At 38.7% G+C, this 25,256-nt stretch overlaps 1 protein-coding gene across 2 annotated transcripts in view; it reads right to left on the bottom strand.

The window, feature by feature from the left end:
* Positions 1 to 25,256, bottom strand: part of EMCN (endomucin) — a 105,173-nt gene that overhangs the window by 5,479 nt on the left and 74,438 nt on the right. For both annotated transcript variants that reach the window (XM_030313359.1, XM_030313360.1), the window contains 6 exons: positions 18,115 to 18,207; positions 17,594 to 17,647; positions 15,800 to 15,895; positions 11,431 to 11,455; positions 10,187 to 10,248; positions 3,184 to 3,257 (listed from right to left, as the gene is read on the bottom strand). In XM_030313359.1, coding sequence (XP_030169219.1) covers positions 3,223 to 3,257; positions 10,187 to 10,248; positions 11,431 to 11,455; positions 15,800 to 15,895; positions 17,594 to 17,647; positions 18,115 to 18,207 — 365 coding nt within the window. In that variant the 3' untranslated portion in view covers positions 3,184 to 3,222. The remainder of the gene's footprint in view (positions 1 to 3,183; positions 3,258 to 10,186; positions 10,249 to 11,430; positions 11,456 to 15,799; positions 15,896 to 17,593; positions 17,648 to 18,114; positions 18,208 to 25,256) is intronic.

Here is a 25,256-nt window from a genome sequence, read left to right as displayed (position 1 = left end):
CTATTTCCTAATCTGTATAATGCCTTTGGTATATTTAAGAAGTTAATTATTTGGTCTCATGTTTTTGACAAACATTTTCCCAATTTGTTTTTTGTTTCATAATTTTCTTTATGATAATTTTTTTTTGTGCTTGGAAGTTTTAAGTCATGATGTGGTAGAATTCCTATCTTTTCCATTGAATTTCCTTACACTGTTTTGTGTTTTAAAAAATTTTAATCAGTTACTTAATAAAACATACATAAATTCTTTTACTCTCTCTTTTTGCATAGTTCTTTTTATACATATTTCCCCATAAAGACATTATTAGCTAATGTCCCCACCTCCATGCTCATTATTGACCAATTTGCTCAGACCATTTGTTGGCATCAATAAAAAAAAGAATGTACTTTGCCTGTTCCACATTTTTGCATAGAAATTTTGGGCTTAGCAGAAGTTCTTTGTGACAGCAAACCCATTCCTTTAGCCATGTCATCCTTACCACTCCCTGTTGTAAGAGAATTAATCTCAGAAGAAGATAACAGAGCACATTTACATTATAAATGAGCCCACATATATCTAGAATTGCATACCATTAATATGTTTCTAATCTTTGATTCAGGTGGCCTTCAAAACTTAACAGAAACTATTTCCACATTAATAGCTATTTTGAAGGTGGTACCAGGTAATAGATGGGACCAAAGTGATTTATATAGGGAAAGTTTAAGCTGATGTGATCATTTTCTTATTCTTAAAAAGTTATGATCCCTAAATGGAGCAATTCATCTGCAGTGAAAGGATAATATTTTACTGAAACCCTTACCAATTTTCCTCTTGTTGGTATAAAATCTCCGAGATTTTAAAATCTGTTTGAATTGATGAATCGGTGTCAATCATGCTCACACAGCTTTTAATTTTTTTTCTCTAATTATTATCTTATTTCTTGTATGTGATTTCATGTTACCACTAGGCAAACTTTGGAGAGGGCAAGAATCATAGGTTATAAGTATTTTGGAATTCTTCTCTGCCCTGCCAAATCACATTAAATATAATCCTCTGCACAAAACAGAGGACTGATATATGAAGCGGCAAACATTAAGTTTATCCAGAATTTGATTTTGAAACGAAAGATTTTAACATTGTGAACTTTGCTACTCCTCCACAGTTCCAAAATTCCCCACTTCTTTTCCCAAAGCTTCTGGTTCTGATGACTACATTCCTATTTATTCTGAATCTCTTGAGTTGATATCTGATTTCTAATTGATAATCTAGAAAGTCATTGCTCACTGGTTACTGCGTTCAAAGTACAATGATTGCCAAGAGAAATAGACTGAAAAAAAGACAAATAGTCGAATTGATGTGTCAAACTTGTTTCTTCCTGTTCTGATCTTTACTCTTCACAACATGGTTATGTAATTCCAAAATTACAGAGACGAGAGACAAAAGCTACTTATTTCTGAGAATTTAAAGGCATGAAATTAAAGGCTAGGAATATTTTTTAAAGTATAAAAAATGGAAAGGAATCGGAACTGGACAAAAGTTTATTTTGTTGAGCTTGTTTGGGTCACCACTATCCCTCACTTCTGTATACCTTTTCTTTCCAACTGAAAAGAAGACTTTGTCTTCTGCCAAATTGGACAGTTGGTCACTAAGAGTTGAGCATTTTGATAATTTAGAAAGCATCTTTTGACTAGCCACAAGGTTGCAAAGGAACCCTAGCAGGCGTGAGAGCAAGTTTTCCATGTACTAGGTAGGTTTGGACCACCTGCCTCCACAAACTTCTTAAATTTCTCAGTTTCTCCAACTTTGCATCTAAAAATGTCCATCGCGAAAGGATAGGCAGAATCTCAGATTCTTCTCTTTCTAATCCACCCTTGCTGGCTAGAAAGGGATAGAATCTGACACTGGTGTTCACATCTGGGTGGCAGTCCTCTGTCTCCATCTCCTGCTACTGGCTGGAGAAACGTGGCAAGCATCATTTATTCTACAAGTGCTCTCTGAGTGTCCGTGACAGCGCTGTATTACTAGCTGGGTAGTAGACATAGGTAGTGGACACGAAAATAATATCCCTTCCTCTGGACACCACCCAGAGTGTCTACCATCGTGGTCAGGTCAATTTTGGGCATATGCGTATTTGTTTGTTCTTTTGCTTTTTTTACTGTTAGTTGCCGAAGGGTAAATTCTTCTGCAGGTTCTAAAAAGCATCAAACGCTAATTGTGAGGGCACTTAATCACTGCATCTTGTGAAAACTAAACTAAAATAGGAAGAAAATCTTCTTACTCAATACTAGGAAAGCAAAAGACAATCCCATGCTAAACCAAGAGGGTTGATTCTAGCAGGCAAGAAACTGTCCTGAGCTGTTTTACTGAAAGAGGAAATGTATGTGCATTGCACGGACTCCCAGTCAAAGCACAGAACATACAGAGTAACAGTGTTGCTCGTAACCATAGTTTTGAGAGGTTTCAATTGTTTATTGATTCACAACTGCTGCAATGAGATTGCTCATTTGCATCTGTTCTCATAGAGACACTGGCGGGCTCTGTGTCTCAGCTAGTTATTTAGCAACACTATGCCTTCGTGACCCGCTGCATACCAGAAACCCCAGCTGAGACTACCTTTTTGGATCACCTTGCTTGAGGTGCTTTGTATACACATCCATGGTTCCTGCACCCACAGGGAAGGGATGTCCCGGTGCAGTCTTTACAGAGGGAGGACAAATGGACCTCCTACCTCCCTCCTCTGAACCCCTTGCCCTCCGCCAGTCTTTGGCTGGGATGCATCTCCTTACGTTAGCGCAGCTGCTGTATCACATCTTTTTCTTGCAATAAACTGAAAATTTGTAAGCATTGCCATTCTGGGTCCTTTGAGTCTCTGTTAACAATAGAACCCTGTCTAACTGCCACTGTTAGTGTGCATATTCTGACCGAGGTAAAGGCAAAGTGCATTTATGTGAAAACATTGCCAATAGGCAGAGTGAATTGTAGCAGGCAAGGCAACTGGAAGAATCTTCTATAGCCCCCAATATATGCAGTTCTCTGGCAAATCTTCTTAGAGTTTGTTTTTAGACAAATAGATAATGATGGTCTCCCTGACACAAACCATTAACTTTTCAGCTTGTAAAAGTCTTTCGAGATAATCTAAGCTACAGCACTCTAACAAAGCAGATATTAATGAGCATCTCACTGAATGAAATTAAAAAAACTTACATATTTATTGCCCAGGTGTGGAGAGGATTCATCAAGCTGTCAGTTCTTGGTTTTTCCTTGTGCAGAGTGCTCACCTACAAACAAAAGAAATGTTTTGATCTCTAAGCTCAGAGAGTGAATAGGGATGAAAATAAGGTTTCTTGGCTTGTTTTTTATTTTTCAAGGAAAGTCCAATTTCCCGGCAAGAATGTCATTAGAGCCACAATCTGCCTCTTGGTATCGCCTGGAAATTGTTCACCAAGATTTACGAGCTTTGTTCCACCATCATCTGTTTCCACCCTAAAGGAGCAATGCTCAACTAATTCTCTGGGAGCAGGGGTTGTGAGTCAGGAAGTGATAATAAGAGAGGCACTCTCGGGAATGAGTTATAGTTTTTTGCTTGTTCCTTGAGCCTAAGCAAAACTGTATTATATATTTAAACTGCCATTTTATCAGGAAGACATTCTAGGGTCCTCTGTTTAAAGAGTTGGGTAAGAGTTTTGTGAAAAGGAATTTGGAAGCCAACATAAACCCTTTGGTGATATACAGAGCAGTAGAGGGGGCTTTAGTCAAAATAACAGTGTTATTCCGTCACCCAATATAAATATAAATATAAATAAATATAAATATAAATACAAATATAAATACAAATATAAATATAAATATAAATATAAATATAAATATTGACCTAGGATAATGGGAAGCAGAGGATCCCAAGTGTTTTTACATGCCCCTGAATTCATTCATGATCAACACACTGCACGCTACCTGCATCTTTCAGGAAGATTCAAGTATCAACATCAGTCACACTATATAAAAGCAGTATGGGTCAAAGTCTCCAGCTTTGAGAATAAATGTCATTGTTTTGCTCCAACTTTTATCTGTCTTTTAGAAACCTGTCTTCTGGAAACTCCGTTAATGTCACCTGTCACCGGCACTATCATGGTGGTAATAAATGGTGCCAGAGACCAACCAGGAGAACAACCCGGGACTCCCTTTCAAGAACCCCTTAGGTGCCATGTTCTGAGAAATCCCAGGCACAGAGCGACAGCCCTCCTAGCCGCTTTCCAGCACAACTCTGTGCTCACTATTGTTATTTTGCAAAAAGCACAGCACCTCCTGGAATCCGCGACTATGAAGCACAGGAATGAGAAGTGAACAAAATAAAAAAAAGTATTGAACCCCTACTGTTTGTCAGAGTCATGTCAGGCGAAGCTTATGAAAATCATTCCAATTCTTTCTTTTAATTTGTTTTTTACATTTATTTTTGAGCAACAGAGAGAGAGAGAGAGAGAGAGTGAGAAAGTGTGAGTGGGGGAGGGGCAGAGAGAGAAGGAGTCACAGAATCCGAAGCAGGATCCAGGCTCTGAGCTGTCAGCACAGAGCCCGATGCGGGGCTCGAACCCACGAATCGTGAGATCACGACCTGAGGCAAAGTTGGACCATCACCTGACTGAGCCACCTAGGTGCCCTGAAAATCATTCCAATTCTTAACATCTCCCTCCAAGTTCTGTCTAACTGGGAATAGAAAATACGAGAAAGATTCAGTTACAATATGAATCCAATAGGTTATAATAATGTCTTTGGTAAAAGCAAATGAAACATGCACCTACAAAAGAAACAGCTGGAAAGAGATACACCAAGCCATTAATGATTGTATTGTGTTGCGTTTCATGAGAACTTTTTAATTCTTTTCAATTCTCTAGTTTTCTCTATTCTTCATTATGCAAAATGTGGTCAAATATTAAAATGGAAGTTTAAGGGGCTCTTGGGTGGCTCAGTCAGTTAAGTGTCTGACTTCGGCTCAGGTCATGAGCTCACAGCTTGTGAGTTCGAGCCCTGTGTTGGGGTCTGTGCTGACAGCTCAGAGCCTGGAGCCTGCTTCGGATTCTCTGTCTCCCTCTCTCTCTGCCCCTCCCCCACTCATCCTCTGTCTCTCTGTCTCTCTTCCTCTCTCTCAAGTATGAATAAACATTAACAAAAATTAATAAAAAATAAATAAAATGGAAGTGTAAGCCATAAAGAGCTATTTCAAGGCAGTGATATATATTGATTTGCCAAATGAAAAAAAACAAGTTTGGAAGAGGAAAAGACCATGTACACCTAGGACAGTCAAGGAAGGCTTGATGGAAATGCAGGGTATGGGCAGATATTGAAGGGCTGAGAAGACAGAAGCTGAATCGATGTATGCCTTTCTGAATCCGTTCATCTTTTTCCTCATCTTCACTCTTTCTTTCTTTCTTTCTTTCTTTCTTTCTTTCTTTCTTTCTTTCATTTGTAAAAATAAATAAGCAAAAAAATGACTGCACATTTAAGGAGTAATTACCATAATATACTAATTAGTGTTAGTATACTAACAATACACTCATAATGTGTCATTACCGTAATGGGGAAGTGGCAGGGGGTGGGGGAGAGAAGGCTTGACAAAAGGGAGCAAGACACCACCTCCTCCTTCAAAAGAGCTTGAGTTCAGCAAGGAAGACAGGGACGGGAGATGAATAGTGCCTGGAGAATATGAGTTAGTACGTGGTTTGCAAACTAAGCAAGAGGAAGTCTGGTGCATCACGAAAGGCCTTGTAGACATGCCAAAGTGTTTGAACTTCATCTTAGATAATACAAACCTAGCAGTTTTCTAAGCAGAGGAAAATTATGAGTTAAGATCTGCTTTTTCTTCTTCCAAATGGTTCAATATCAAGTAGTGCTTTATTTTTTTACCTTTATTTATTTATTTTGAGAGAGAGAGAGAACAGAACAAGCAGTCTCTGGGCTGTCAGTGCAGAGCCCGAGGTGGGGCTCGATCTCATGAACTGTGAGATCGTGACCTGAGCTGAAATCAAGAGTCAGACATTTAACCAACTGATCCACCCAAGCATCCCTCAATTAGTACTTTAAAATGAAATTCAGGGGCGCCTGGGTGGCGCAGTCGGTTGAGCGTCCGACTTCAGCCAGGTCACGATCTCGCAGTCCGTGAGTTCGAGCCCCGCGTCAGGCTCTGGGCTGATGGCTCAGAGCCTGGAGCCTGTTTCCGATTCTGTGTCTCCCTCTCTCTCTGCCCCTGCCCCGTTCATGCTCTGTCTCTCTCTGTCCTAAAAATAAATAAACGTTGAAAAAAAAAATTAAAAAAAAAAAATGAAATTCAAAGATACTATGCTTTCTTTCTTCTGGGAAGTCATATATTCTTTAAGGAATTTTCTTCAAAATTCTTACAGTCTTTAATATTAAAAAAAGGCAATGTATATTAACTTCCTGAGATGTGATATAAGTAGCAATCGTATTTAAAATGCATTATGGCACATACGTATATTTTGCAGTCAATCATGGTAATGTTTAACTTGGCAAGATTCCTTACTAAAGCTGAGTGGGATCTTGTATGTTCTCATAAAGGGTTGCCTGATCTGCTATATTTGGTACTCATTTCTTTCTGAAAGCAGATTCTTGTTGTACTCTAGCAGACTTTTTCTTTTACATTGAAGAAAACTCCTAATTTAAATAATCAAATTGCAAACATTTATGGGTTACATTTTCAGCAGAAGAACCTACTTGAGAGAGCACATATTTGAAGAAAGCAAGAGGTGTGGATGGATAAACAACATGGCCTAATCAGAGGAGGCTTTGGAGCAAGGAACTGTCTTATTAGGAGAAAATGACCAGAACAATAACTATGGCTCATGGAGGCTTCTGGAAACCCAGACACTTTAGTATTCACTGGCATTTCCCCTGACGATGGGTTGCTACAGAGCTCTGTTTCCTTGGAAACATGATTTATTGACCTCTAAAATGGCACAGTTTATTCTGAGATATAATACCAGAGTTTATAAATTAAAGTACTGACTAATCCAATGAGTTCTTATGGCCATTGAAGCTCAAATTTCATTTTGTTACCACTTAGGCACATTAGCACTATATTTCTTAGGCCACAGAGCAAATAACATGAAATGTAACAGTCATCAATTCTGAATGGTGGGTAGTCAGATATTCGCTCTATCAAATTATTTTCTGTATTTTTCAGATTTATTAAAACTTGTATATAGGAGATAGTGGAAAATTTGGCCAAAGGTGTGCATTTGTACCAAACCTAACCATTTTAGGTTTTATTCTAGTTACCTTTGAGGAAAAGTGTTACTGTTGGGCAAAAGATATTTGGGTAAAAATAGTTATAACAATGTAACTTCTGTTGAGTATTGTGAGCATAGTTTTATTAAAAAAACATATTTGAATTTAAAAGAGAGTGAACAGAGATTTGTTGATGAGTGTTTCAGGGGCCAGACTTTAATAAAAATCGTGGTAGTACAAACAGCATTTGGAGATCATTGTGTTTTAGATTATTAATTCTAGGCTATTGAAACAGACTCTGAATGCACAATTTCAGTTTTTTCCTATCACCAAATATTTCCCATGAAAATCAGGATGGGCTGACCATTGAGAGGTTACTTCATTAAAAGAGGTATGATTCTTAAATTAAGGTTGGCAGAAACAAAGGAACCAGAGAATAGATTTTATTATTTACATGGTAATACTTCCTCCTTAAACCTGTGACCTAAAAATTTCCTTATGATGAAAAGGAATCTTGGAGAATTAAGGGTCTTCCTAACTACCTCACCATAGTCTATTTCACTGATTAATTACCCTTGTGACAATGTGAGTGGGAGATATCAGTTTTTGTCGAATTTTCCTTGGACCTTAAAGAAGAATCACGTATTAAATTTGCAACCAAGAAACACAAGCTTCTCTGGAGTTTTCCAATCCTCAAGCCTCAATTCTGGTGTCAGTTGTCATTTCCCTGATAGAAATGGGGGGCAGTAGAGCAGGTGGTCCTGATCCCAGCCCTCTCCTCACAAGGATAGCCACAGGGTCTCTACATGGAGTCTTCTTCCAAATGCTCGTTAGCCTGCTAACCCACAGCTCGGAGAGCCCCAAGGCTGCAGAGTGTTTTGTTAAATCCCCAAGGGATTAAGGAGAGTGCATGAAATTATTGTGATGCTTGTCTAGACACAGGCAGGTTCTGAGAACTTTTCTTGGCAAATGGTGTGATCACCATTTAAGATCCTTATTTAAGACTAGTTCACATGTAGGCTGGTCTTCCCTGACCTGGTAGAATAGGCATAGCAATTTAGTTGAGGCTGGGGAACAACCAGGGGAAAACTGTAAGTGGTTTCCAATTATTCTATGAATGAATTTTATTCCTTTGCCCATTCAGACGGTTACCTCCAAGAGAACACAGTGGGAATAAAGGAAATGTGTACATCGAAGAGTAGACTAGATACAAGAATGAAGAAGGTCTCTCATAAGAGCAAATGACTCACATTAGGGGTCTGGGCATGTCTGCAGGTTCTGGGTACCCTTCTTCAGTTTTCAAGTCTTCTGTCTGCCTGGTGTAGTTTGTTCTAGTTAGAACTTCCTACCTGAAGTTGGGACCACATTCAGCCTTTGATATCTTGCTCTTGAATTGGGACAATATTGGCTGCTTTTTGTTTGCCAAAATTGTTTTTTGCTGCATATGTAAAATGGAGCCGGTCATTCTAAAGCTCTCATGTTGCATACCATCTGTATTCTGTGACTATTTTGTACAGGTCAAATAGGGGGAACTGCATATTGTAAGTGTACTCATTTCACTTGATATTTAAATTAGATCCACATGGATTGTTTTGTTGAGTGAATAATTATCTTTTATTTTTTTATTTTGTATTTTAGAGGGAAAGAGAGAGAGAGAGAGAGAGAGAGAGAGAACGAGGGGCAGAGGAAGAAAGAAAGAATCCCAAGCTCTGCATGGAGCCTGATGCAGGCCTCGATCCCATGGTCTTGGGATCATGACCTGAGCCCAAATCAAGAGTCAGATGCTCAACCAACTGAGCCACCCAGGTGCCCCTATTATTCATATGGCTGTTTTGTAATACTGATGTTTTAAATATTGGGTCTACCCAAAATAAGAAAAAAATCTGTAATTCTTCATTTCTTAAATTTTTTTTTTTCAACGTTTATTTATTTTTGGGGCAGAGAGAGACAGAGCATGAACGGGGGAGGGGCAGAGAGAGAGGGAGACACAGAATCGGAAACAGGCTCCAGGCTCTGAGCCATCAGCCCAGAGCCCGACGCGGGGCTCGAACTCACGGACCGCGAGATCGTGACCTGGCTGAAGTCGGACGCTTAACCGACTGCGCCACCCAGGCGCCCCTGTAATTCTTCATTTCTTAAAAGCTATCTGACATTTCATTTTTCATTACTCTTGACGCAAATATAATTAATATAAATCACAATCTATATTTTGAAGAACTTACACATTTCAAATCTAATTAAAAAACCTAGGAAATTGGAAAAAAGAAATTTAAATGTTACCAACAGGAGATTATGTTTTCTCCTCATTGAGAAACCCAATTAAAATGATATGAAATGATACAAAATAGGATTTATATTTTTAACTGATGAGTCCTGGTTCTAGCTGACTATAGATAGCCCTTAGCAAAAATAAAACAACAGCATTAATAAAAAACCGGGTGGTACATTTAATGTTCTTTCTGCTACTGCTACAGAATAGAAAATGCCTCAAGTCCCCACCCCTTCTTTAGGACACATATACATATCATAAAAAGCAACCTCTAAAAGTACCATAGTCCAATAATCTTACCAAAAATAATATTTCTAGGATTCATCTTTCCCCAATAGGAGAATTTTGTATTTTGGGGGAGTTACTAATTATTTCCAAATAAATTATGCTTTTTGATTGTGTTTCACATGAACAAAATCCAAGTTCAATTTTGAAATAACCATTTTCAGGGGCACCTGAGTGGCTCAGTCGGTTAAGCGTCTGACTTCGGCTCAGGTCATGATCTCACGGTTCATGGGTTCAAGCCCTGCGTCGGGCTCTGTGCTGACAGCTCAGAGCCTGGAGCCTGCTTCGGATTCTGTACCTCCCTCTCTCTGCCCGTCCCCCACTCACGCTCTGTCTCTCTCTGTCTCTCAAAAATGAATACATGTTAAAAAAATTTGAAATAACCATTTTCAGCTAATCGACAATCTGGATACTTACCAGACTCATGAGAAATTGTCTTAACAGTGAGAAGCTTCACACTCTCTTTATCGGATTGAGGTCTATTTGGAACAGAAAACATAAGTGAACACTGCAGTAATTAGCATTGTATGTCTCTGTGAAAGAAAGTATACAGGATATAAACAGAATGAAGAAGACACAAAAGCACATATATATATGTGTGTGTGTGTGTGTGTGTGTGTGTGTGTGTGTTTCTATGGGAAAACGTGTCTTTTTACATACAGACAGACGTATACTTTTATAGCACTTTTTGCCTCTACAATAAAGCCAATCAATCTCTGTCACACCGTTAAGCAATCATAATCAGATAAAACAGAAACAGAACACGTGAAACACTTGACACAAGGTCCATATCACAAAGGTCTCTGGTGCCTGAAGGAAGGCATAGGAATGTTTCCAAACCTTTTGGGCTAATGTTGAGTTCTGGGGATATCCCTTTTCATGAGGCCCTATCTACCGCACTATAGCAGCTGAACTGTCTATTCTAACCAAGAGTCTCCACTCAATCCTTTCTCAGATTTGAAACAGTTTTAAACCCAGATTCCTTTACTTGGACATCTCAAGAGACTCTGTTTCTAATAAAGAAAGGTAGGTGATCTAGGGATGTTATTTTTAAAGTTCACAACTCCATAAAGGCAACCTACAAATTCAGGTCAACAACAAAATCTTAACTACAAAATTTGTTTTTGACATTAAAACGATTTGTCTCTTTGGAGAACCTTGACTGTAACAGTTGCCTGGATTGGTAAGCACTGCTTTTTTGTTTTAATAAAGTCAAAGTACAATAACCATCGACTGCTAGGATAAAGCCACTCAGTGCTGTCTCAAAGCATAAGCATGATTATTCCCTAACTGTGATGAACATACTGAAATTTTCACTGGGAAAGCTATCTTAAAACTCTATCTTAAAAATCTCTATGAGGTTTTTCTTTCTGGCTATTTTTATGCATTCTTTTCTCTTTGCATTCCATGTTTGGATTTCCCATTTTATTACTTTATCCAAGTTTAAGAGCAAATCTTTCCTTTTAGTTGTTGGAATCTCTCTGTTGGATAGAGAGTTCTGACAAATAGCCAAATTCTATTTCTAGTGATTTTTGCACAATTTGTTTTAAAACTAAACCAAAAAAAAAAGTGTGAGTAGAAGATTAATGTTACATGTAGATATACAGATACAGATATGGTAGAGTCAGAGCTTCTGGAAAAAAAATGATGTGGCTACTTACTGGTCATTTCCATTTTCCGGTGTGCCTAAAGGAGAAGAGAATTGTTATTACAGCTGTGAGAAGCTGGCTACAACCACTCCCCCCCCCCGCAATAAAAGCACCCACTCCCAGACCCCAGCTACTTTCTGTGCAGAGATGTTTATAAAGCCATTCTGTAACTTTTAAAAAATCTCCCCTGCTGCCCCACTGGACTTTTTCTCATATATGGTTACAACTATTCCTCAGGTATGGCTGACACATTCATGGAATAGCCCTAAGTGGGACAACTCCCCTGAATTTAGTTCTGGACTAATTTTAATCTTATAGTTTCATATTGCTATGTGAAACTACTATCCATGGTCACACATCCCACAGACAGCAGAAAATGTTTCAGTTTATTTTAGTATCTCTGGAAAAAAATTTCCCTCAAAATATCCAATTACCTTTTTATACCAGAGAATTGGATTTTTGGCTCTCCTTCATACATTGCTCTTTCTGGAGACACAAGCCACTGTATTTGTGGCGAACGACGACGTAGACATTGCCTCTAATTGCATCTGGAGCCCACTGATTCAGCCTCTCAAAAGTGCCCTGCAAAATGTCACTGAGGCTACTAACTATAGCTAATCTTTTGTTTGCTTTGCCTGGCTGCTGCGCCACAGTCTGGTAGAAGACATTTTGGGTGTAGAGTGAGAATTCAGAATGATTCATTCTGCACAAAGCCTTGGCCTTTAGGGAGGATATGTTGGTGGTCAAACCTTGTGGCAAATTAGGCAAACTATTTAATGTAATTGCCTAGGGCCCCCTCGTTTTGTTCCTGACTGTGCTGTGGTTTTATTTCATTGCTACTCAGCTTTCGTCGCTTGGAATTCCTTTCACGTCTAATGTAGCCCTTGTCATTGGGATGGGCCTTTTCACTCTAAGTCTCCTGGCAATGACCATCATTGTTTTATGAAGAGTTTGATTTCCACTAATATTTTGGCTACCTCTATTTCTGTCATCTTGGCTAAGATACACCATCATGACTCTTAATCCCTAGGATATAATTCATGGCGCCATATGCTGTTCACCAGTCTAACTCTGTGTTCCCAACATCAGTAGGATTTTAACAGCATTTTTAAATTCCTATTTTAAGCGTTATGTATGATATCACTCATGATGCTTATGGCCCTGCTTCAAAGTGAGTTGATATTTTTTTCTATGCCTTTTTTTCCCCTTAGAATACTGTAATACAGGTTCATTAGCAGAATGAACAGACTACCTTCTGCATAGGTGCTGTTCTTACTTAGGTTAAAGCTCGGACTACTGTCGACATTATCCAGATAAGCTTAATTTTATACCGACATCTCTGATTCATGTTGTCTTCCAGAAAGCAGAGAATGTTTACAAATTTTCTGAACTTGAAGTCTAACCCACACACTTGAAGAGAGTTGAACTGTGGGTGTTTAATGGTGCCAATTTAATAACAATGCTGTAAAAGTCTGTTCGGAAAGCAAAGTTAACAATAACCACATAGATTTTGCTGATTGTACAATTACAGAACTTGGTTATAAAGTATTATATGCTTTCAAAATAACTCTCCAGGGGCCCCTGGGTGGCTCAGTCGGTTGAGCATCCGACTTTGGCTCAGGTCATGATCTCACAGTTCGTGGCTTCAAGCCCCGCATCAGGCTCTGTGCTGACAGCTCGGAGCCTGGAGCCTGCTTCAGATTCTGTGTCTCCTTCTCTCTCTCTCTGCCCCTCCCCCGCTCATGCTCGCTCTCTCTCAAAAATAAATAAATGTTAAAAAAAAAAGAATAACTCTCCATAGCTATAGGTATTTTATACATTTTTTTCCCCTGAATGATCCAGTTCATCCAATTCATTTCTTTAATAGAAAATGTCAACTTTTCAAATAACTTAGTTGCAAATCTTCTTATGCAAAGCAGTCTTTCAGTACCGGGTATTTTTACAAATGGATTTAGCCCATTAATTTTTTTACCTATCCTACTCAACACCCACAGGCTTCAACTTGGATAGTCGATTTCCCATATAAAATAGTATTGGTGTTTTAGAAACTTAGAGAAATTAAACTGATTTATAAAATTGCTATTTCCCCTCTGGAAACTAAGGAAACATATTTCAGACATTATTAAGAAGTTTATTCACTAACTCCCAAAGGGAAAGGCATGTCTTTGTTTTTTTCTTATTTTCCCATAAGAGCTATAATGAACACTACTGTTTTTCGTAACTTTGCCTCGTACTGTCACGCTTGGGCCCCGAACTCTCCGTGAGGTACATGGTCAGGGACTGGGCTCACGAGCAGCATCCACTAGTGTCCTGGGAGCACATTGTTCAAGGGGGTAAACCCAGAATAGTGTGGCTTGCATATCTTATAAAAATAATTGATGTTTACTTTTTTAAGAGTATATGAGACTTAGGTAGCGTTGTGTTAGTAAAATATTTAGAGTTGAAGTGAGGTAAGGGAAGGTTCCATTTTACTGAAAATTAAAAATTTAAGTCAACAAGCAGCAAGCAAGGCTCTGCTATGTATTATACACAGTGCAATGTGAACGATATGTGGTTTGTGACTTGGAGGGCTTGCCCGATGTCACGGACTGAATGTCTGTGTCCTCCTAAAACTCATGTGTTAAATCTTAATGCCCAATGGGATAGTATTAGGAAGTGGAGCCTTTGGAAGGTCATTAGGTCAGGAAGGGGGAGTCCTCATGAAGGGGATTTGTGCCCTTATAAAAGAGATCCCAGAGAGCTCTCCTGTCCCCTCTACCATGTGAAGACACGGTAAAAGGGTGGCTTTCTACAAAGCGGGGAGAGTGCCCTCATCAGACATCAAATCTGAGGATGCCTGGATCAGACTTCTCAGCTTCTAGAACTGTGATAAATGTTTGTTGTTTAAACCACCCTACCGTGGTATTTTTGTTATGGCAGCCCCAACAAAGACCCACCCTGCAGTGGACGCAGGCACATAGAGAAGTAACTGTACGATAATGTGATGAATAATATTACAAAATTCTGTGCAAGTAGAAGTAACAAAACACTCTACTTCTCTTAAAGAGATGGCATGTTATAGAAAGATACACTCAATGGCTGTTTGAGCTAGGTCTTTATGGATAAATTGCAGATCAGGTATGTCATAAAAGGTAAGTGGTGAGCAAGGTGTTCTAGGAGAGGGAATAGCATGGATGAGGGCCCTCCACTAGACAACCAGGGCTCAGGTCTGGGATGGAAAGATAGGTTTATGCTTAAGGCAACAGAAAGGGGGTTGCTGAGCCATGGGAACTGAAAGGGGTTCGAGAGAGCTCAAGTGTCTGGGACAGGAGACAGACTGAAAAAAGACTAGGAAATCTGAATGAAGTAAGGATTTAGTTAATAACAATGCATTGATTGGTTCATTAATTGTGGCAAATATAGAATACTACCGTCAGATATTAATACTAAGGGAAATGGGGTGTGCGGTGTAAGGGAACTCTTTAACTATCTTTGTGACTTTTCTGTAAATCTCAGTCTCTTTTAAAATAAAAAAAATTATTAAAAAAATAAAAATATAATGCAATTATGGAAACCAGAAGTATTTAAGAGGAGGGAAAAGAAGATGAAGTAGCAAAAAGAAAAAAAAAAGAAAAACAAAGAGTGATGACATAAAAGAGAGCAGTGCTTTTTATTTATTTATTTTCACTTCAGGAGTAGAGTTTAGTGATTCATCACTTGCATACAACATCCAGTGCTCATCACAACAAGTTCCCTCCTTAATGCCTGTCACCCATCTATGCCATTCCTCCTCTTACTCACCCACTCACCTCCCTTCCGGCAATCCTCAGTTTGTTCTCTACAGTTAAGAATAGCAGTGCCATTTTAAAGAAAAGTGGAAGGACCTTAAATGCTATTGGAGAGATGAAGGAGGATAATAAAGAACCTCCTTTCTTTAACAGTCATGGAACACACCTTCATCGAAAGGAAGATGTCTCCCTCAGGCATGAATAAGTCACAGAACGCTCCTCTAGAGATTGTGGGCCCCTCAACTAAATCCTTAGCAATACTTACCTTTATTTTTTGTCACATGGAAGTGGACAAAAATCTTCACTACAGATAAGGGATGTCATTTTATGCCTTCTTTACTACCATAATCCCCTGACCACTCACAAAACTGGGGTTATTTCATTAAAAATAATCTGTTCATATATGATTATATCTGCCACTAGTAAATCCTCACTCCTTACATTCGTTAGCGTTCAATGGGTTTCTCTGTCCCTTCTCTTCTATTTCTGTGATCAAGCAACATGGCATTTTCTTTCAGCAATCCTCCTCTCCCCTCAAGAGTTTAAATTCAAGTTTAGACTGAATATATATTCATCTTTCAGGAAACAAAATGAGACAAAACCCTGTCACCTACCTGGGTCGGTCTTCCAGCACATTCGATACAAACCCACAAGAATAAATGCTGAAAGGGTCACCACAATCAAAGCAATAACCACTGGCAGAATAATACCTAAAACGTATTGAAGACATTGTCAATTAGCGTGGCTGTTGAATTTAACAGTAAGTAGTTTACTGAGCAAAAGCATGCATGCATCCTTCCTTCTTCGAACATCACTCTATTAGACATATTATATTTTAGGCAAAGAAGATTTATCTGATTCAAAGGTTTTGCTCTAGTTGTCATTTCTGACATATCCACTTGATGTCAGTCTTGCAGCCTTTTGAAATAAAATTGTAAACCTAAGGGAGCTGGTTCCTCACCTTAGTTAGACACTGGAGAAGTGAAGCAAATGGAAGACTGGAGGTGTCCTCTAGACTATAGTGTGACCCACATTCACACATTATATTCTTTACTACTGTATAATAAGGTTACTAATCTATCATCTATTATCTCTCTATCTGTCTATCATCATCATCTATATCTCCCATACTGGAACTGCTCTAGTCATAATGTTGGCATCCTAAAATATCACAAATATCTTTCCATAATGATATCTTAAAACTAGAAAGAGCATAAAATAGCATAAGTGGATATAAGTGGAAAGCAGAATCGATTTCTAAAAGTGAACACATGGTCCAAGAGAGATGTATGTGGATGTGGTCATGCATTTAAGGGAGAGGTGTTGTGACAGTAAGTTAGGGTGAGTTTTTAAGAGGAGAGTCTTGCTGTTTTGCTTTGTTTTTAGCACCTGCCTTATGTTCTGACAGTCATTTCCCAAGACAGCTGTCATGAGGATACAACCAGAGATGCAGAGGTTATAGTTCTTATTTAATTAGTTATTCTTAGCTGCTTGCATATGTACTCCTTATATTTATCCAATTCTTTTGTAGGATGGCTTACACTTCCAATTTTATGGTTAAATGCTTGTTTCATATTAGACCTTGAGTGAGATCATTGGTGCCTCCAAAAATGAAGATGCCACGAATTAGCACGTCAGTAAATGTAATGCTGACTTATTGAATAGAACGGCTTTACCTAAAATTAGACAATCTTTTCTAATCCAGTTTCATATACATTCACTTTATCCTTAATTTCTAGAGAAATTAATGGATTTTTTTCTATTCAGTCCTAGAATACACATGTGTTATATGACATATATATGTTTTTGCTAAAATGGGGCATTTCTTTAAAGGCCATTTTTAACATTAAGGTAGAGTTCTCTGAAGATAAACAATTCATTTTTATAGACCCCTCTGCCTGTGCACTTTTGCTTATCTGAGACTAGTCTCATCAATTCACCTTGACCCTAGGTGGTAATTGCTGAGCACTAAAGTAAGGAAAAAATCCCAAGGGTGTGCTCATTAAAACCAGACTCAAGGGGCACCTCGGTGGCTCAGTTGAGCATCCGACTTCAGCTCAGGTCATGATCTCACGGTTTGTGGGTTGGAGCCCTGCTTCAGGCTCTGTGCTGACAGCTCGGAGCCTGGAGCCTGCTTCAGACTCTGCGTCTCCCTCTCTCTCTGCCCTTCCCCAACTCATGCTGTCTCACTCTTTCAAAAATAAACACATTAAAAAATAAAAAAAAAAAAAAAACAGACTCAATACTACGAAATTCTTAAGCGAGCAGCAGTTAGATAGAATTATAATGGGATTGCAGGTTCAGTAAAGTTGATAAAGGCTGTCTATAATTGAATCCTCTCCTTTATCAGTCACATTCAAATGTTCTGCGTATTTATCGCCGTGAATGAAGATATGTCCGTTACTCACTGGAATAAGAGGGGCTGGCTGAAGAAGAGCTTGCATTTTTTGCATCCTCAGTATCTATTATTTTAAGAAAGAAAAAAAAATAAATCACCTTTGGTTAATGTATGCCATTTTCCCAGTCCTTCCCCACCCACCCTCTCCTCCCATTTAAGCAAGCCTCTGTGATCTATAAGTATGATGCTTCAAGCGGAAAACAACAACAACAACAAACCAAAAAAAAAAACAAAAAAAAACAAAAAAAAAACTATCTCATTCCGAAAGGGCTCTGTTTTGTACATCAAGTTTGGTAGGGAGTTAATGTATACAACTTGATGAGTTTGGACAAAGGTATATACCTGTGAAACTATCATCACAAGCAAGGTAATAGATAAATCTATCACTTGCAAAGTTTCCTTGTGTCCCTGCAGTTTTGTTTTGTATTTCGATTATACCTCAATAAAGCTTTTTTAAAAAGACTGTAGGATTTCCTTGGTGAGAAGAGATCAAGTAACCAAGCTTCCACTCATATTACACAGAAGTCATACCTTGAAACTGGGAGATGTTTCCTGGAATTGTTATTGATATTGAGGGTAATGTACTGGCATTAGAAGGTGATGTCTCTGGCTGTAGAGTGTTAACTGTAGGGAAATCACAAATGCAGTCAGATGAGGGTATTGGTTCTTCTTACTGAATTTCTTTGTGGCTGTAAACAGTTTGCATTTCTGAAGACCCGTGAAAATGGTTTATTGTTGAATAATAAGATACATACAACCGTACACTTAATCATAAGTTCATCTATTCTTCCTGTAAAGACGATTACATTTGGAATCACAAAACCTGGGCGTCAGCATCACGTCTTCGAGAACTGGCCAAGAAAGCTTGAGCAAGTCTCTTTTCCTAAGTTGCCGCCTTTATCACCTGCTTCATGAAATTCTTGTGGGATGTGAATCTATTCAAAAACAGTACTCACATTTCAGATATTACAACTTTGGCGGATGGTGTTTTTTTTTTTTTTTCCCCACTGTACTTAAAATAGACATAAATGCATAGGACTTCAGATTTTATCGTGTTTCTTGGTGGTTGAAGAAAAGATTGCAGTTGAGGCTTTGATTAGAAGGATTGGCTGGGGAAAATATCAAGGAAAATTCCTTCATTTGCACTTTTAAAGCTCAGTAGTTGTTTACATTTATGTGCCTTCTTTAGAATAACTGCTGCTTGGTTGCATTTCTGCCACCATCCATGCTCTTTTCTTCCAAAGGAAATATTAATTTTAACTTATTATTATTCTCATTAATGTGTTTACTTAAGTCAACATCTGCAACCTTCAATCAGAAGGACTGAAACAAAAATTATAAATAAAGTTGCATTACTCAAAACCCACCGATCTCAATAAGTTGCAAGGAAATATAAATACCTAAGTGCTTCGTAAACTTAAAGCATCTATCCTCGTGAACCTGGGATAAAGCACAGTTTGCGTTTCGAATGATTTTGAAAAAGAATTATTTTTCAAAGAATGTAGTTTAAGAGGATTTCTTTTTATCACACCTGCTTGGCTTGTCTCACTGCTAAATTTTAAGTTCTGGCAGTGTGAAGGCCATAACCCCCACCATCCTCCACCTGGAGCTCTAACTACCGTGGGTGTGCAGTGATATGTAGCTGACTGCTTGGCTGCACCAAGAGGCATCTCTTACAATTATGGCCCCCTTAGGAGTATGGGTGCCATGTATAATTGCACCAAAGAAATTGATATCGCCTATGACAGCCTTGGATCCTTCTTTCTTTGCCACCCACAGTCCATCGCGCATTGCATGCTCATGCATTTTTGACATCTGTGGGGGAAGAATGATGTTTCGAGTCTGTACCGTTCTTGCCATGCAAGGGATCTGTGGGAGGAAGCTAGATATATGCCCATAAGAACAAAGAAAAATGTCAGACTAGTGCACTAAACAGGCAGAAAAAGAAGTACTAAATGAAAGACTGGGAACTAGCTGAAACCTTGGTACTTTTAGTTGTTTTTTCCAGCGTCAAGTGTTTTAGTGAGAATGTTGCTCTTTTGATTGTGTTGGTAGAGAACAAGATGGCTGATTAAATTGCCAATGGCATTAATTCACCTGGGATTTCCCAAGGCTTAATTTTCAAGACTCCAAATCTTATCTTACTACCTTCTCTCTTTTTTTAAAAAAGAATGTTTATTTTGAGAGAGAAAGTGAGAGCAGAGGGAGAGGGAGAGAGAGAGAATCCCAAGCAGGCTTTGCACTGTCAGCACAGAGCCCAACATGGGGCTCAGTCTCATGAACCTGGAGATCATGACCTGAGCCAAAATCAAGAGTCGGATGCTTAACCAATAAAGACACTCAAGTGCCCCTATCTTACTACCTTCTCACAGATAAGCTAAATGGCTATAATTCTAAATATAACCTATGTGGTTTATATAAAACTCCAAACTTTCCTACTTCAAACATGTTGATAGTCCAGTGCCAATTCTTAGTGCTGATGATCCATAGGTTAACCCTTCAAGAAGAGTTAACCCTTCTTGAAAGAAGAATTTATTGGCTCCTTGGACAAAGAGTTTAAATTTTTTGTTTTTATTTTAACTGAAATGTTCAGTTAATAAATCATTTTTGAAACCAGTACATCTACACACACGCAATTACACACACACACACACACACACACACACACACTTTACCTCTAATAATGTGCAGTGCCTTCTGGTGTTTTGTTTTCTCTTGTCTTTTATTTAATATTTACAATATTGGTCATGACCCACTTATGGAAATTAACTTACAGGTTTGAGATAGCCTATTAGAATGCTCATATTGATGAAATTGTTATTCTTGGCTTAATTCGTAAATTGTGGGCCTAATGGAATTCTTTCTGTGACTAAGATAGAAGGATCCATGGTGTGTTCAGAGCTGATAATCTCTGTGGATTTTGTTGAGACTCTATTATCCTATATTACTATTAAAGCAGCATTGGCAGAAGATGTACAAGAGAAGTATAGTGGAGTATTTAAGAGCATGATTCTGAAGCCAGAGTACATGGGTTCAAATCTGACTATAGAACTGGTTTCCTGGAGAATGTTGGGCAAGTCACTTAACCTCTTTTTTTTTTAATGTTTATTTATTTTTGAAAGAGAGAGAGAGCATGGTCAGGGGAGAGTCAGAGAGAGAGGGAGACAGGATCTGAAGCAGACTCCACACTGTCAGGCAGAGCCAGATGTGGGGCTCGAACCCATGAACCATGAGATCATGACCTTGGCTGAAGTTGACGCTTAACCAACTGAGATACCCAGGTGCCCCCTCACCTTTTTTAAATTTATTTTGAGAGTGAGGGTGAGAGTGCAAGCTGGGGAGGGGCAGAGAGAGAGAGAGAGAGAGGGAGAGAATTTCAAGCAGGCTCCATGCTTTCAGCACAGAGCCCGAGGTGGGGGCTTGATTCCATGACCCCAGGATCATGATCTGAGCTGAAATCAAGAATTAGATGCTCTACTGACCACACAGGTGCTCCAGGTCATTTAACCTCTTTGTGCTTGAGTTTCCACATGTACAAATGGTGATTATAATAGTTCTATATCATAGTGTTATAAACGTTAAATGAGTAAAATTATATTTAAATTGCTTAGAAGAGTACTTGATACTAATATATTTATATTATATATAATATTATTATATCATAATATAATATGATATATGCTATGTTATTATGCTATATTATTATATTATATTATTTTATAATAATATATTTTTTATTATATTGTGATTAGGCCTCTAAAGAGTTGTACCTTTCACCCAAAGTCAATTTGTCTAACTTTCTCAAAAAATTCTTAGTGTAAAAATATATGCAATAGACTTTATGGGTACCTCCATGTTTCTAGATACTTCTTTTCTCTAGCCAAGAACTGGAATAACTGAAGTATATAGTGCTCTTAGATGACATAGATTTACTGTTTGACCCTCACTTTTGGTGATTGTAATGATTATTTAATTTCAGATATGTTCTGTCATAATTTAAATATAGTTTGCAAGGCCAATGCTTGGAACAGGCTGTTTGAGGTAGAGACCCTCAGAACCAAGTCTGTTGTAACAAGGTGCATCCAAATTTACCCCACTATGGGGCGCCTGGGTGGCTCAGTCGGTTGGGCGGCCGACTTCGGCTCAGGTCATGATCTCACGGTCAGTGAGTTCAAGCCCTGCGTCGGGCTCTGTGCTGACGGCTCGGAGCCTGGAGCCTGTTTCAGATTCTGTGTCTCCCTCTCTCTGACCCTCCCCCGTTCATGCTCTGTCTCTCTCTGTCTCAAAAATAAATAAATGTTAAAAAAAAATTTAAAAAAAAAAAAAAAACAAATTTACCCCACTGGCATCAGACAGTGGCATATATTTGGCCCTTGCTGTAAAGCAATTACCTGATGAATCATTGGGCATTTTAAAGACAGAAGGCCTTATTGATATCTCAGCGTACCTGTGGTGGCAGTGAGAATGAGCCTTAGAAAACTCTAACTACAGGAAGTGTAATTGACCAAGGTTCCCCACCTGCTTTCTGAAATTCATTGCTGTGTTCTTGCTGATGCCATGCCTCTTCTAGGCTGAGCCTAACAGGCCTGTTCCTGGGAGCCGTAAACTCCTCTGAGGAGAGACTGGGGCTGCAGGAGTCCCTGATGGCCTTTTTAGAGGAAGGTATATGTGATACATCGGTATTAACGGGAGAAAAGTGTGAGTGGCAGCAGAGGATAAAACATTCTATATGAGAAAGAAAATACAGCTATATATTCCTTTTTTATTTCTTGTATGTTGCCTACACTTCTTTCTAAACACTTCTTTTTGCTTCTTTCTGAACACTTTCTAAACACTTTCTAAACTTTCCAGACACTTTTTTAAAAATTTCTTTTTAAGTGTATTTATTTATTTTGGGAGAGACAGAGACAGTGCAAGTGGGGGAGGGGCAGAGAGAGAGCATCCCAAGCAGGCTCCACACCACCAGCACAGAGCCTGATGCATGTCTTGAAACCATTAAGCTGTAAGATCATGACCTAAGCCGAAACCAAGAGTCACACGGTTAACTGACTGAGCCACGCAGGCGCATGTTTCTAAACATTTTCTAAACTTTCTAAACATTTTCTAAACAGTTCTTTTTACTTCTTTCTAAACACTTTCTTTTTTACGCTTAAAGAAGTACCTAAGGGGTTAAACTTAATTGAATTGGATGATTGTTTCCCATTATTTATAAATAACTGGGACACGTGCTTAAATTGCAATTTGGTGGATTCATGTCTCATTTTAAAAAATAACTTTTGAGCATTTGACACAATGAGTCATTCCTCCTGAACACCTTTGCCTCATGTGACTTCCGGTAGACCACAGCTTATGGGCTAATCTTCTTGGTCTCTTTGGCTGGTTCCTCCTTTATCTGACTCGATCTTGGAGGGTCCCAGGGCTTAGTCCGTAGTTCTCCTCTCTAACTATGCAAATTTCTTTGATGATCTCATTCAATCTCAAGGCTTAAATACAATATCAATGCTAATGATCCCCTAATTTATATTTCCAGACCTCATTCTTAAACTCCAGATTCATAAAGCCACCTGCTTATTCAGCAAATAATAAACATCTTAAATTCCACGTGTCCAAACTTGAACTTCTATTTTATCTTTAGCCTTCCCATCTGGCAATCATTCCTTCCAGTGGTTCAGGCCAAAGATCTCACAGCTATTTTTGCCTCATCTTTTATAACCTATCCCACATGCAGGATCACCAGGAATATATCTATTGGTTTCACCTCCAAAATATATACAGAATTTGGAGACTTCATGCCACCTACCCTGTGACTATGCTGGTCCAAGCCAACACCATCTCTCTCCTGGAAAACTACCAAAGTATTTTTGCTTCATCTGACAGTCTTTTCTTAGCTCTCAGATTTATATTTATAAAATATGAGTCAGACCATGTCACTACTTTGCTCAGAACCCCCAATGTTTCCCCATTTCTCTTATGGAAAAAGCCAAAGCCCTTGCAATAATCCTCCAAATCCTAGGCAATCTTCCTGGCAAATCCCCTGCTCCCATACTTCACTAACTCTAGAGGTTCGCAAACACACTGGGCCTCTCCTCAAGTTCTAAATCTGCCAGGATCCTCTTCCTCTACATATTGGTTTTCTTACTTCCTTGTATTTACTTAAGTCTTTTCAGGAAAGCTCACCTTGACCACATTTTTCAGTACTGTGAAATGGTCCCCACCTTTCTTCACCTCTCCGGCACTTGCAATCCCTCCTTCCTACACTGCTGTGCATTTTCTCTTTCTTATAACACTTACCATCTTCTAAGTAAGATCCTTGAGGTCAAGGATAATATTTTGCTCACTGGTGTCTCCCAAATGTTAGAACAGTGTCTGGGAGTACAGTCCATAAGCCTTTGCTCTATGGATAAACAATTTTTTTTTGTAGAAATGACTACTGTTAAAGATAAAATGAATTAATGAGCATACCTTTTGAATCTTAATATTTGGACTGGTACATATTTAAAATAATTGTGTCATTAATATGTTCATCTGTTCTACAATAAGAAAAAAGTAGACAGCTACTCTGGGTCTAACAGGAGATATTGAAGGAAATACTATGGAGTACAAGAGGTATTTATTGCCTTTAAGGAGCTTACATTCTAATAGAGGAGGTGAGAAGCACAGCCCAAAGTTGATAGATGTGAAACAAGAAATAAAGAATAAGACAGAACAATATGTCCGGGATCAAAATAAGAGAGACTCTGTTATTTCTTATTGAGTTTTACTTATGAGTTAACTCTTAACAAAAACGATCTGAGGAGCTTAAGCAATGATATATACCATGAGGTGAATACGATAGAAATAAGAAATCAGAACCAATGCAAATGGATGAAACAATCAGGCTCCTTCTAAGAGTTAATAACAAACATAACACAGTTTCTGGTGCTCCTAGAAGAACTGACCCTGAGCATCCTGCAACTCAGGAAAAGGAAGCACAGTCTACTCTAGGCTTTCATTATCAGAGGAAAAAAAAAAAGGTTTATTCTATAAGTAAGTGGCATATAAGTGGTCAGGCAATAAATGCTGCGAGTATGGCTGGTACCATTCTGTGTTTTGGGAGGGGAATATGCTGATATGATCCCTGAAATCTCTTCTAGCTTTAAGATTTTGGTTTCTTGTCAAAGTTCCTTTTAACCCAGATTTTGTCATAGCTAGAACATATTTTTGCCTATAATGGCACCCTCTGTTTACTGAATGGGCAAAATATCAAAGGGAAAGTTTTCTGCTCTCATCAGACTTTACCTTTTTAACCTTGGCACACTCTTTTTTTTTTTTTTTCAAATGTTTCTTTGTTTCTCTTTTCTTTTCTTTTCTTCTTTTTTGAGAGAGAGAGCATGAGCAGGGGTGGGATAGAGAGAGAAGGGGACAGAGGACCCAAAATGGGCTCTTCACTGACAGCAGCAAGCCCTATGCAGGGTTGGAACTCACGAACCATGAGATCATGACCTGAGCCGAAGTCCGATGATGCTCAACACACTAAGCTACCCAAACGCCCCGACCTTGGTGTACTCTTAAAGCAATGCAGAAAAAGTTTTATCTCAAATCTCTTTCACTTTGCTTTGGGCCATTGGTGTGACTAACCTGAGGTAACAGAATCTTTTAACCCAGTAATAACTGTGAAAGGAGATTTATTTACC

Source organism: Lynx canadensis, chromosome B1 (assembly GCF_007474595.2).
Source record: "Lynx canadensis isolate LIC74 chromosome B1, mLynCan4.pri.v2, whole genome shotgun sequence".
In the NCBI taxonomy this organism is placed as follows: Eukaryota; Metazoa; Chordata; class Mammalia; order Carnivora; family Felidae; genus Lynx; species Lynx canadensis.
Note: the sequence above shows the minus strand (reverse complement) of the source record. Positions and strands in the feature narration are given on the sequence as shown.